General features: G+C 35.0%; 1 protein-coding gene across 1 annotated transcript; it reads right to left on the bottom strand.

Annotated features, from left to right (window-relative positions):
* Positions 1 to 4,122: 4,122 nt before the first annotated feature.
* LOC139970882 (fibrinogen-like protein A) lies at positions 4,123 to 15,050 on the bottom strand. The gene is made up of 5 exons (XM_071976941.1): positions 14,924 to 15,050; positions 13,220 to 13,277; positions 12,480 to 12,655; positions 10,588 to 10,849; positions 4,123 to 10,063 (listed from the first exon to the last, which is right to left on the bottom strand). Exons 1-5 carry the CDS (start codon positions 15,020 to 15,022, stop codon positions 9,810 to 9,812), a joined length of 849 nt encoding a protein of 282 aa, XP_071833042.1. The 5' UTR covers positions 15,023 to 15,050; the 3' UTR covers positions 4,123 to 9,809.
* Positions 15,051 to 15,255: the final 205 nt, after the last annotated feature.

Raw genomic sequence — 15,255 nt, 5'->3', positions numbered from 1 at the left:
GGCAAGACGAAAAATTAGGACGGTTTCGTACAAAAGGTGTGAAGTCACCGCAATTTATTTACTCCGCAGTCGCACATAGACTCCATGACTCCATCACTTCGTAAAACAATCGAAATATAAAAATAGAAAACTTACAGTACTAAATACAACAATTTTATAGTTTGTTTTTGGCACAAAAAAAACTACACAAATTTCACTATTGCACAAACATGAACCAGCAAACACACACGAAGAAAGCATTTAACTTATAAAATATATAAACACCAAAATACGTCTTTAACGTTGCTGCTCTACTGAATGCGTTGAATAACTAAATCCAGAGAAACGATTTACGAAAGCCAGATTTTTGGGTATATCAATAGTTAAATTCAATACACTGACACATGACACCCCCCCCCCCCTTGTCATTCAACAATATGCAATGGCAATGCCGATGTAATTTCTTTACTGTTCGTAATCCTGGAATGATGCATGTAAATCGAATAATGTAAATTACAAATTGGCACTAACACAGTAACACATTAAATCCATTGTTACAGTATACAACACTCGGCAGTTTCGGTAGGGCCGATAAAATAATGTGTGGCTTTGAGTTACGTTTTCGGATCTATTCTCGCTGATGAATGAAACACTTACGCTTGGTTTTGCATAAAAAGTAATTTCTTGCACACGATTGCTTTCCTGAGAAACTTTTATTGTTACCAGAGGTGTCATTTTTGCTGATCTTGGATTTCCTTTTTGCTTGAATTTCGACGCGCCGCGCCAACTGATGGTGGTACACCGCCTAAATAGTGACGTATAAGCTTCAGTTGTACATCACCATATAAGTTCTTCTATCCGTCCTCCCTAAATTTACATGTTCATTAATTGTTAAGATGCAATTTAAAGCCTATATGGGTGTTAATTTGACCGATCTAAGGGTACCTTTCATCAAAAATTTCGACGCTCCTTGCCAACCGATGATGGCACTCCACTTAGATAGTGACGTATAACAAAAGTTGTACATCACCATCTGACCATATATTCTACTATCTATCCTCTTCAAATTTTTAAACGATAATTAACTCTCTAGATACAATTGCAGACATGAGATCCATATTTCAAGGATGGGTACATGCAGCTTAGAGCACTCGGGAAGTGCCGTTTCCGGCCATCTGGAGGGTTTGTAAAGCCAACAAATTTATTGTACGCTCCGCGCCAACTGATGGTGGCGCTCCGCTTATATAGACTTGCTGGCAGGGTTGCCCCCACTTTCACAACTCAAATCCCGCCCCTGATGAAGGTTATTGTTCACAGCAGTTAGGTGTCTATCTAGTTCTACATAGTATTAATTTAATGTTACAAAACAAAGGGGAATCGGTCTCCATAAAAATCTATCAAACCTATCCCCTAAAACACTGATCAATCCTACCGACTAACAATTCCCGAACGTTTTCTTATTAAATTGAAAAAAAAAAGGGAAATATAAAACCCGTCCGCAACAGGGGCGTATCCAGGATGAATGATCGCCATCCTGGGGGATGGGTCTAAGGGGAGGGGTGTACAATTTTTGCTTTCAAAGAAGGGCTGAAATGCAAAATGGTGTCATATGCATGGGCGGCGATCCGTACTTCCGAGTGGGGGGGGGGGGATATTACCTTGTTGACTATCTAAGCGTAGCGCCACCTTTTGGCGCGAAGCGTACAAGAAATTTTGGGATTAACAAACCCTCTAGATGGCCGGAAACGGCACTTCCCGAGGTTTCCAAGCGGCATATACCCAACTTTAAAATAGGGATGTCATGTCCGAAATATCTCATAATCAGGATCCAAAATACATTTTTTTTTTAATTTCGGGTGTTATTTTGGGAAAATTGCCCCTGTCAATCTTGTTTCAGGCGCAACGTTAGAATGTTCGAGAGCTCTGTTATATTATTCGATGAAGAAAATGGCCTCATGCAGGCTATTATAGGCCTATACACATGCAATACACAATTACACATAGTTACATTCCTAGGTACCGATTGCTAGGGCATCCAGGTGAAACGTGTATTAAGCATTACCCTGGTTACATGAGATTCTCAGCTGTTCGAGGGAACATGTACGTGTGTAGGCTACTATAGGGCCTATGAATACTATGAGGGTGCATATATGTACTATATCAATACCGTGGGCGCAATAATACATTTTGTTGTTATAGGGCCAATGAAGCCTACAGTCAACTATTTTTGCTTTATAAAGACGCTTTATTTGAAAAGATCGCACTGCGTTTATGGTAGGCGAGAAATGAAGCTAAAAAAGAGCCGTACATTAACGAAGATGCATAAATGTAGGCATGAAAATATTCTTATCCCTGGCATTTGGTGGGGGGGGGATATGGTGCATTACATCCCCTCCACCCATTTTCATGGGGGGGATATATCCCCCCTCCACCCAGGATCGCCGCCCATGGCCATATGTGATCCATTTTTCGACCTTAATAATGAGCAACATTTCCAGTAAATATGGACACATAATGCACAATTTAGTATGGCTGGCATGTCATTTAGTGTTTATAGTGATAATACAAACACAATTACCATCTATGTTTCTAAAACTATAATGCCGCCGAACTTCGCCAGAACCTTTTTTTGGCAAACAAAAAGTTAAGCATATGGGAGGGGGGGGGGGGGGTTGAGCGATCACCGACATCTCACATAAAGGTCGTCATCAATTTTTTTTTTTTTTTTTTGCTAAACTTTTTTTTTTTTTGGTGACGGCCAATAGGGGGGGGGCGCGCGCCTGTTGCGCCCCCCTGGATACGCCCCTGCGCAATATTGAAGTATTATAGTTAATCAATGTAACCATTGTATCAATGTAACCACGAATTCAACTTTCCTTAATATTCGGTTCGTATTCCGTAACGTTAACAATTCCCGAACGTTTCCTATCAAACCTATCAAACATAACCCTAAAACACTGATCCATCCTAAGGTTGCCTTAATATTCGGTTCAGCGTATCCAGTAACGTTAACAATTCCCGAACGTTTCCTTACTAAAGTTATACAAACTAAAGGACTTCAAGTTTCCTTAATATTCGGTTCGTATCCTGTAACGTTAGCAATTCCCGAACGTTTCCCTGTTGAAGTATGATATTTAAATAAGGTTGGGCGAAATGACCAGGCTGGTTGGGCGAAATGACCAGGCTGGTTAGGCGAAATGACCAGGCTGGTTGGGCGAAATGGTTGTTGGGCGAAGTGACCAGCTTCCATCTATTTATGGTTTTGATTTGTAGATAAGATTCTACTGTTAATTCTGTACTGGAACCAAACATACTTGAATTCCAAAGATAGTGAAAACGGAAGTTTATATATACGTTCCCAGTTAAGGTCTGCTATGGAAAGTTCGTTTGCCCAATGAACTTGAGACGTCTGTGTAAACTCGGTATTTTTAACATCTTATAATAGAAATCCGATCCCCTTAACACTTTTAAAGAAGATAGCATACATTTCAGGAATAAATGGCATATCAATTTTAATGCAACCCTGGTCATTGTAGTAAAGTTTAAGTGCCCTTAAAACTACTTGATACTGCAAATAGTTTGACTTAATCGTATCTAGGGAAACAAATTTATCATATTGTTATGAAATAGTGATACCATCTCTTTGATGTTACCGAAACACTCCATCGAGACACCTTACAGGCCTCTTATGTATTTATCTAGGTCATGGATTCAGTTTTCCCACGAGAAGTTTTTTAACTATCTTATTGAATCTTGGTACAGGGCCTTTTCCCAAAATAGATCCCATTATGTCTGTGGAACATTCGAGAAGGTTCTCTCACGTGGTATGGAAGTTTCCATAGAAAGGGGATGGACTTCCAAACTCCCAACCAATCAGGGCAGATCAGTGCCAGCGCACTTATCTTTATATCGTTAAGTTAATACAGGATGGTCAGGTTATTGGCTGCCTACTGATTATGCGCAGAGGGATTTTATAGAAGTAACGTATAAAAGGGCATGGGGCCGAAAGTTTATCACTTGGTCAGCAAATTTATCACTCCGTCAGCGCTCCGTGATCAGTTCGTCGCTTCGTCATTGCTTCGTCACCATTTCATCACTCCTTCTAATTGCTTAATTGACGGAGTCAAGTCAAGTCAAGTCAAATCATTGTAATTTAGTTTTATTTGTAAAGAGAATCGACAGAGAAGAAATTATACCGAATCATTAAATCAAATCCTATCTCGTCAAATTGTTTTTCTGTGAACTCATTGTTTTCTTCCGTTCGAGACATCTCCTGAAGAAGCATAAATACGGCATCAAGATATCCCAGTACCTTTCTATCGCGAGTCCCGATATAGTTTTACTATCGGAGGAGCCGGGCTCGTCACAATATTACAATATGAGAGAAAAATATTATCAATATCTAAGAAATCATCAATTATGTATATACCGATATTTCACCCAATAACTTAAATGAAATGGTTTTTTATCAACTTGTATAATGTCATTTTTCCATAAAAGTGATTGGAACTGGGATATTCAACAAGATAAGGTTTTAAGGAATCTGTTAGTCTGATGAGAGCTTTCAACATGTCCCTCTAGAAAAAAAATCTTACTATACTACAATTTTTTCCACTTTCATACAGAGAAGCTACTTTGCTATTTAAACAAATAATAAAAACACACATACATAGGAGACATAGACGATGTTTTTAAAAATCTCCTTAACCAAGTTAGTTTAAGTGAATGGATAAAGCTATGTAAGTCAATCATTTTTAGACCCCCAATCTTATAGGGTAAGAAAAGTTGCTTATGCTGTATCCGGTCACACCCATTCAATATAAAGGAGTAGAATGCTTTTCCATATTTTCAGGGTGACAACATGAAAGGGTGGATTGGGAATGGTGAGCAAAAGGTGAATAAAGTTCGGTAATGCAAAGGTTTTAATAGAAGTAATCTTTCCAAGGACTATAAGTCTCCGTTTAGACCAATATAGCCAACAATCTCATGAATTAACTCAATCACTCTAGAATAGTTTAAATCAACCATTTCATTCAAGTCAAGTGAATAAATCAAGAGAACTTTCCTCCGAGATCCCAGGTGAGAAACTAAAATTCATCATTTCCTACCTTCTCGGAACTATTTGACCCGATAGAAAATACGGACGTCTTATCATAATTGATCTTAACTCTTGATAAGAGGTTGAAAAGTTTTAAGGAGTTCAAAATATTGGCCATAGAAGAACATCTCCCATTTGTAATGAATGCAGTGTCATCTGCATACTGAATTAGCTTAAAGTGACAATTATTAATTGTTATTCCTTTGATATGAGAGTTATTACGAATATGAATAACAGCAATTCCTACACAAACAATGTATAGGTAGGGTAAAAGAGGGTCCCCTTGTCGGCAACCCCTACGAACAGTAAAGAAAGGTGAACGATGACCGATTAAAATTAAGCTTGAATAAGCATTGTTATACAAAAGTTTACACCATTTGATAACATTATTACCTCGCCCGATATGATTAAGTACTTTCCAGATGAAATTATGTTAAAATACAATCAAAGGCTTTTTCAAATCAACTAAAATCAAGTGACCAGGGATATGTTCTATATCCGTATACAGTAGAAAATCCTAAAATAATGGAATATGCTCCCCTATAAATCTCCCATATAAGAATCGTTTTTGATTTTCATGAATTATCGTACAAAAAACATTCTTCAACCTCTTTGCAATACAGTTTGAAAGTAATTTATCAAAAATACCTAGTAGATAAATTGGACGCCACTTTCCTGTGTTTTTCTTTCTTGAGGAGGAAGATTAAGAACCCCTGTCGAAAGGTTGAAAGAGTACCCTTTTCTTAATTCCTGAAATCTTAACATGTTTTCAAAATTTCTGCATTCTTATCTTGATTTCTTTCCATACAGAATGAGACGATTTCGACCTTCCTTTTATTTCTGTTTTTTAATTTCGAGTATTTTTGTTGAACGTTATTCGACTTTTCTTTCTGCAATCTTCCAGAATAGTATTGCCCAATTTTAACTCGTTCCTTAATAAAAATTACCACTATTTATATTATAATTCTGACTCTTTCGTCTCAAGGTTTTGGTTTCTTACCTCACAATTTCACCTTAATTATCACATAACATCCAGTTTATCCTGCAGAATTATGCTATGAATATGTCGACATATTCCTTGATATTGCTAGTCATTTTATCTTATAACTTTTTCTATATCGGAGTGATCGACGTTGTAAATTCTAAGCTTCGCCAGCCCAATCCTTGATCAATCCCAGAGCAAAGTGATCCGTGATATGTGTCCTCTACTCGAAGCTACCGCGAATCCAATCCCGCAAATTTCTCAAAAGTTTCATGAAAACAGTGTTAAATCCTCATTGTTTTGCTTGGTTAACAATTAGTTAGGAATTGTGCTGTAACTAACCAACTAACAAGAGAACTTTTGATGAGAAGTAATGACGCTACTTTAAAACAATACACTATAATAAAGAAAATACCAGTTTGACACTTAAGAACAACCTTGTATTTAATATTAGGAGAAGAGCGCCTCATCAGGTCATGTTTAGCCCGCAAAGAGTGGTTAGATCCCTTAAACACGACGAGGAATATCTTACCTTGACGAATTTTAATACAAATTACAGCGGTTGTTTGCTGTTCTTTGATTAATTTCAGACTATGGTATCGAAAGGGTGTCTACTATTTTGTCAATTTGCTAACTTTTCTACTTTAACAAGGCCTTTTATTTCAGTGATCATTCTTTCAACTCCGTCATCATGCCAAGTTACTGGTTGAAGAGATCTGAGAATTCTTTACGTCCTTTCAACTCTTCGTTATTACACCGCACTATTCTAATTAAAATGTGACAAAAATAGGTGCATATTTAGCATTCCAGTATTGCTAAAGTACTATTAAAAACATAAGATTAGCGGTGGTATGAGATGAAAATTGGGTGGGGATGTGGACACGTACAGCCAACAAATGTCAGTTGATTACATACCTTCATTGTCGAATGTTAATTGATTGTTAAAAATCAGTTAAATATATCTTCAGTAATTCGTGCAGGTAGACAGCAGGATATAATGATGTCGGTTGGATAATCTTTCCAAAGATATCAAACAAACAAACAAGTAATAAAGTAAAGCGACATAAACGTCGTACTATTTCGAATTGCAGAGAATACGTCTTTATCCAAAAATGATAAAAGATATTCAATGACGATTTAATTTAGTTTGTTGTAATCATTGAACTGCTCCCTTTATAAAATTTACTTTTGAGTTATACTTTGTTTCTTCTACTTTTTAAAACTGTAATTATTCAGAATGTACGCTCATAATAAATATATAAGAGCAATGATAAGATCTGCTGATTTTGTTTCTTAATCACAATGCCAGCCAAGTACCCTTTTCAGGCCTTGTACTGTAATGATATGATGCTACCTTACTAAAAACATCATCAATCTTAGTCTACTCCAACTGGCTCACAGTAGCAGTTATGTGATGTCATCTTGACAAATGCTATGAAAACGCTTCACTTGGGCTATTACAACCAGCTTGTTGATTTAGCCTTGAAAATGTGATACTTGTGGGATTTTTTGGTGTGAGAGGTGGTAGTTGGAGGGGAGGGGGCTGATGGTCAGGTCGAATGGATAAAAACTGATAATACTATACAGTTATACTGTTCATTTAACTGTCAGAAATACGTTAACTACGCGATCATGAAACTTTTCAGTGGTGACAGAAACATCCCAGTTGTCTCAATCTGTCTATATAGTTGCAACGTACTTATTCTGAACCAAAAAATAATAATAATTACTCATTTAATATAATTATGTCTTAAAAAGGAATCATTGAAAAGTACATTTCATACTTGATTTGCATTAATAGTTTCTTTTCTACAGGTCAGTTCTACAGGTCTTATTCGTGACACATGCGTTACTGTATTGTCTTCTCCTGTTCCTATAGGTTTTTCTTTAATGTTGCTTTACGTAACTCTTTTCTTTGTTATTCTTTTCTTCTATACTATGTATACTATATAAGTTATGTTTGTGGTATTTTATAAACATAAGTCTGATTTTCTTTGAGCTGATCTAAGCAAAAACTACATAATAACATCATCCAGCTGAAACTGAAGGTTCTCAGAAGCAACACAAAACTGAACGTATGAAAATAATAACACATTTTACCGCAATAAAAACATGCATTAGAAATGATCCATGCATACGTGTGTGGCTTCTGATATCATTAATCGGTACCGTAGATCTGGTGTATAATAATGTGAAGTTATAAATTATCTTGAAAACTGGAATAACTGTAGAAACATTAGTTGTATTAAACATAACCTTGCGGAATGGACAATACAATATCAACACTATAGTTTTAGCTAAAGTAAAACTGCCAGACTATTGACAATAATTAGTTTCTTTCTTACAGTAGTGGAGGTATATAGATTAACAGACATATTGCTTATATTTATATTTGAAAAGAAAAAGAACTTCACGACAAAAAACAGGAAAAAAAACAAAAAAACAATTACACCTGGAGCATATACGAACAGAAAGTAAATTCAGTTGATCATTTTATGACAAAATGCTGAGTTTTAATTATTCTTTACTTTGCACTTCTATTTATAGATTTTTTATAAATATAATGAACAGTCAAGATTTTGCTCTTTAAAATAATTTTACCAATACGTCACTTCTCTTTGCTTTGAAAAAGAAATACTCCAGACAAAAAAGGGGTACTCGTTAAAAAAAAATAATTACCCGTCTTAGTGAGTTCACAAGTTTAAGCCCTGTTACATTAGACAATCAAGAAAAACAAAAAAGTTTCACGTATTCGGTTTCATAAGTTTAATTTTCCCCGCGACATAAGAAGGACATTGAAAGTAGAGATATTGAAAGTGTAAAACCAAAATTTAACTATTACTTACTTACTTGGTATCGATGTAACTATTATTATATGATACTGTGATACTCACGACTTGAAAACCTTTACAATTAAATCCCACTATGACTAAACTATAAGTGGGGTCTTATTTAACTTACATTCACACAAATACATAGCTTGTACCTGTTCAGAAAAGTTTTAATAGTAAATGTCCAAACAGTTTGTTTTTATCGCAGCAGTAACAATTTTGAATCGACAGCTTTAGTATTAACTGTATGGATTCCCACATTATGTTCTTATTTCGACAGAATTGTTCAACTTTTAGAAGGAAGGGATTCATCTTCATGATTTTAAAAAGATATTTCTCGATTATATTTATCATTAAGAATTTTACTATAATGCGAATATTCAAAATTTAACCATTGCATGAAATATATTTGGTATCGATGTCTACGACAAAACTATAAGGGGGTCATTTTTAAATAACTTTCACAAAACAATGCAGTTTGTATATGTTTTAAAGAAGCTAAAGTGTCCAAACAGTTCGTACTTATCACAGCAGTGATCATTTGAGTCGACAGCTTTAGTGTCAACTATAAATATTCCCATTTTATGTTTTTATTTCGACAGAATTGTTCAACTTTGAGAAGGAGGGAAGTCATCTTGATGATTTTAAGAAGATATTTCTTTTTTATATTTACTATTAAGGATTTAACTATCAGACTCCCAAAAATTGTAATCACAAGAACAAGAATAATTATAATAATAATAAAGGGAGAGAGAAAGTGATCTATGCAGAATCATTTCATGGATTTGAATTTCAAAGCAATAACTGCACAATACATTTCCGTAAGTCATAACAATCGTAGCGTTGAATTCCTCATTTGTTTACGACCATATACAGTTGAATGGCAGTACAACATGGTTCTATGTTGTCGCTTAAACACTTAAATTGAACGAGGACGAAGCTTCATGTCAGCCAAAGGAATTTGGTCATTATCACCAGGCAGATAGCGCCAGTAAATACTGGGTTCTCCACTGTAACCGTAGTACTGACCGTTTAAATTAGAATAAGTACAGACTTTATACCACCACGCTCCTCTTCCTTCTGATGAATAACTCGCACAGTTGCCGGAATAAGCTTCATTGTCATTATCGTACGTGGAAAACCTCATTGTGTTGTGGTAAGCGAGAGAATCACCTGAATGTATTCATTCTGAAAGAGAATCAATCAATCAAGTTATATTTTTCCATTTCTGCCTGTTCTTTGAAAAATTATTAAGTAAAACAATGATTACAAACGAAATAATGTCCTTAACAGTTATTCACATCAATCCTCAGCTCACAGTCTAACTGAAAGATAGTTTCCTGAGAGCAAACACTTGTCCTTTTATAGGAAAACTGTTTTAATTTGAGTAGGTAGCTTTGTATATTTAATGGAATAGGCTTCTTATAAATGCAAATTGGACTTTAACAGCTTGAAAGTTTCAATATTTCAAGAACACATCGCTTTTCTTGAACAACAGAAAACTATCGTCTGCCTATACCACCCTGAATTATATTTTTTACATTGGAAACTACGACGCTACAGCAACTTTATCTCGATTTACGTCAAGCATTATGCCATGGTGCATGATTATTGTATCCCTGTATATACTGAACCGTCATGAAATGCGAAGTTATCAAATATACATCACACATTGAATACGTGTGTTAATATTTTACCTGCTGTACCCAAGTACGCTCCAAGTACTAAAAGGTACTCGGAGTATGAGTCGCCAATTCTGAATTTGCTGTACTTGGCGTAGTAATGGTTCCCTAAAGTGTTGTTCATATCGACCCTCAGCTCGTAGTCTCCCTGGGAAGTAAGGTAGTGAATGTTGTCATTCCCAAGCCAGAACTCTGTATTTAGGTTCCCAAACCCAGTTTGATAGTAGGACCACGGACGATAGAAGTTAATGGTACCGTCTATTCGTCTCTGGAAGACCTGTTATATAACAAGGGAACATATATGATTAACCATCAGTTGTTATTGGTAACACACATTCCTTCTATCTCTTATAGCTCATCTGTATTTTTACAGTCAGGCTTAACTTCTCATCAAACGAAGCCAATAAAGTGTTGCTTCCAGTAGGAACATTAATATCTAAAATAAAGTACACCGTCCTTCTCTCTCTCTTTGAGAAAATATTTGCAGATATAAATAAAGATATTTATTTTCATGTTGCTGATAGGTAATTAAGTGATAATTCCAAAATATGTAATAGAATAAATTAACTACGTGTGGCTTGAACGAGATGATATTATGAGTGTTATTCAATGTGTGAATTATTCACTTTAGATATTCATTTAAACTTTGCCAAGTGACCTGAACTTTACGTCAGTTACCATCGTATATACATATTTTAATATTCCTGTTATATTCATTTAGTAACTTCAATGTTTCTGATTTTTATTACTTTTAAACAGAAAAGGATTTGTTAAGGAGTTAAACTTTCCAATGATCTGACTCCATCCACATTCAAAGTCTGCTGACGGCCGAACTTTCAAGGGAAAAACTCATCTGTGCCGTTTCCCAGTACAAGATAGTAAAACTCGACTTCCTTGTAAAGGATTTGGACAGATAAAGAAGCTAACAATCAGAAAAACGTTTTAAATGCTTCTAAATAGTTGAGATTTGCCACCCAACAAAATGTTGGCAACTGAGGTGTTTTTGTTTGGATTTGCCTCAAGTAAATCATTCCAAATCACATCATTATAGCAGATTTATAACACTATAACAAGTAATTTATGTATGTACGTTGTACTCCACAGGTTTTACACGCACCAACCATGCGTCATCAATGAAACTAATAACTGTTACACTTTGGATGACTTAAAAGGACACAAACCAAGTCATCATCTTCACTTGAGACACCCCCCCCCACCCCCAACATCTAAGAAAACTGTTGTTCCGTTTGCGAGATATCCTATAGTTTAACAGTCGTGTCCGGTAGCTGTCATTTTGTAGATATGTGATGTCACGTTGCTACGACTATCTAAAACCTTACTACTTGCCTTTTGTTTCTCATTTCATATTTTCAAAGCAGAATGACAGCAGTGTTGAAACCACTGAAACCAATGACATCATTACGTTTTGCTTCAATGCTGTAGATTCAGCACTTGCAAAACTCGTCTGCTATTGATACAGATAAGCAGGAAGAACCAATGCACATCTAGCTCTATGACTTCAGATTTAGACTCGTTCAAGCATTCAGCCGTTTATATGAAGAGAAATTAATTACAATTTTAATTATATTTGCGTTTCATTTAAGTGCAACAAGGACTTGCTATATCACACACAGCGTTTTCAGGAGTCGGTCATTGGCAATAGTTTCCGAATGATATGTTTGTTTTAACATATATGATTTTTCTGCCCCAGTTAACAACATAATTCAAATTCCTGTTGAAAAATATAAGTCCTCACTGAAAGAAGAGCTAAGTGTAGTTAGGTCACTACGCCAGAACTACATTTATTTCCGACTGAACTGTTACAAAAGTTTAGTGTTGAAATATGTACAAATAATGAAAATTAATAACAACGTTACAACAAGGAGTGCAATATAATTTTATCTTACCGTCAATCCTCCCTCGTCAGTTTCCATATCACAGTAGACCTTGATTAAATTACCACCGTCTGGTTGAATGTAGTACTGACCACTTGGTGGAGACTGTCCGGAACAAGATTGCAGAATATCATAGCAGTCACGTGGGTACTCAGGAGAATGGGAAATCCCCTTGGGACACGAAAGACCTTTTTGAGAAAGATCCAATTGAAGTCTTGTTTCTTCGTTGATAAAAATTTATGTAGGTGTTAAGACGATTTATATGTTCTAAAATCGTTGTGTTGTGTTACATACGCATTTCATTTATACAAATATTAAGAAAAATATGCTGCTCAGGACGGAAGAAATGAATAAAAGTATATTGTTACTGTTATAAAAATACGATTCATCGGTATTGGCACAGAGATTCTTTACATCCACTTCCGTACCCTGTTTATGCTTAGGACACACGAATTATGCAATAGACAAAAATTTTGATGGTATAGACACGAATATTTCTAGTTATATTTTGTACTTTTAGACTAATTTTTTGTATGTATGCAAACTTAAAGCAGATCTTATAGATTAAAAGAGAAAGAAAACATGTGACAAAAGCATTTATTGAAGCTCTAACTATTCAGTTGGTTATACTGAAGGTCTGAGTTGGAATAGGCTTACAGTGAGACTGTGCTATATTGTCCTATGCACGGATATATAAATTATGTAATGAAGTTTGAAATCCGTGTCATATACATAAACAATTCATTATTTACCTGACTGCCGCTTTTGTCTCCCAGCCGGATCTGCTAAAAACCGTTCCTCGCGTTCGAACTAAAAAACAAAACAAACAACAGTCAGATTAGACCTTTTACATACCATTAATGATTTTCGGTGTGTATGTTAAAAAATGATTTACTACAATATTTACGATAAGAACTTAATTCATAAGATGCTTTTCAGCGACCAGTTCACACATCAAACCAAAAACACAATCATATCTTTACGAATTAGCAACGTTTAGACATCTATCTCATTAAAATGTAATGATAACATACTATCAGTGCTAGCTAAGCCATATGTTTTATAAATGTAAAGTTTACGTTTCTAATTCAGTGGCGTTTTCATATTTGTAAACTTTCAATGACCATGCAGATCACCTTCCTTACTTCCAATATTGGGCTTACGTACAACCATAAACATATATATTTCTGTTTATTTCTGTCGAGTCTTATATCAACGTCGCGTCGTGCGATTGTGCGATTGTGCGATTTCGCATTATTGTGTTTATGTAGATAGAATTTACACATTATGCCTTAAATTTTTTAAAGATATTTGTACAGACAATTATCCTTCAAAAATCATGCAAATTTCTTTTGTATGGAACATGGTTAAGTTTAAGTGTAATATCTGCACTAAAGAAATGGGGTCCAAGGGTTCATAGGTCCATTGTACTTTGTAACTCTTGAGACTTCTGTGAAGTCTAAACCAAAGACTTATTTCTACACCTTACTTAATAGGAACCCTATAGATTCTTTACTGGAAAAACAACATGTATTCCCCCGTAATCAATAATTTCATCTATATTTCTTATGAATGCTGTACAGTATAGTTGCAGGTATTTATATACTCTGTTTTGAAAACTAGTGATTTTCATAAACGAGGGAATCTACGATCTTGTATCTTAACGTTTGTAGAAGACTTATCGTAATAAACCATGATACAGGAATGAAAATCACTTTGAATTTGTATCTGTCTTTATATGTGAAAGTAACAGAAGTGTTACTTGTTGACAATCCCTCTTTGATTCTTTGTACTTCAATATAATTCTGAGACTATTTATCCTCATTTAGCATCATGCAGAAATTTCTACATTATAAAGTAAAGATGAAGGTGCTTAACGTTTCATCTCAGATGTCTTTGTTGATGGCATAAGTGCTTTATTCAAAAATAATATATGTACTATCTTTTATATGCAATAATAAAATTCACGATGTATGATAAGATTTTACAAATTCCGACGTATCCTCGATTTTCATCATAATTGGTATGTTATTCTCCAAATATTATTCTCATCATCTTAAATCTTCTGTATTCTATTTAAATGATGATTCCGGTGAAATCATCCAAAAGTGACTGATTACTCATCGACGAATTTTGGTAGAAACCTTCAATATAGAAAAGACGTGATAAGATAATGATATTCTAAACATACAACTTGCATTGTCATTGAGCTACTGCTGTTAAGAGATGTTATAAGTGGTATTTAGATATATATTTCAATATGATATTCACAATAACATTATTGCAAACTAGTAACTTCAACTAAAGGTGAACGACATCAGCACTTTGTTAAAAAAATTCTTAACCTCCACAAATGAAGTGAATGCAATACATGTTTCAGATACGAAAGTCAAAAGCTGTGTTTTACATGAAAAACATATTAAAAAATATAAGAGACTATTTTAAAGTTTTCTTACAGTATTTTCACTTTCAGTCAAAGGTTCAGAGCTGATGCAGAACGAAATACATCCAACCAGGATCAATAGAATAGCAGCATTCATGATGGAAGCGAACATGCAAATTTGTCTTCAGAACTTATTGTGGTGATCTAGCAACTTCGTTGACTTGACATGAATTGAATTGAGAAAAAGATAGTTGCAATGTTTTATGCTATTTAGAATCCATTTTTTTTTCATCCTCGTGTTTCTTGAAAGCTCATCAGAGGTAACGAAACTTTGTAAACAGTCATTAATTACGTAGCAATACCCCTGAAGATTGTCACTGCAAGTGGTGGTATTTGTTAATGATT

Source organism: Apostichopus japonicus, chromosome 8, assembly GCF_037975245.1.
Source record: "Apostichopus japonicus isolate 1M-3 chromosome 8, ASM3797524v1, whole genome shotgun sequence".
Classification (NCBI taxonomy): domain Eukaryota; kingdom Metazoa; phylum Echinodermata; class Holothuroidea; order Aspidochirotida; family Stichopodidae; genus Apostichopus; species Apostichopus japonicus.
The sequence above is the reverse complement of the archived record's forward strand: the minus strand, read 5'-3'. Positions and strand labels throughout refer to the sequence as shown.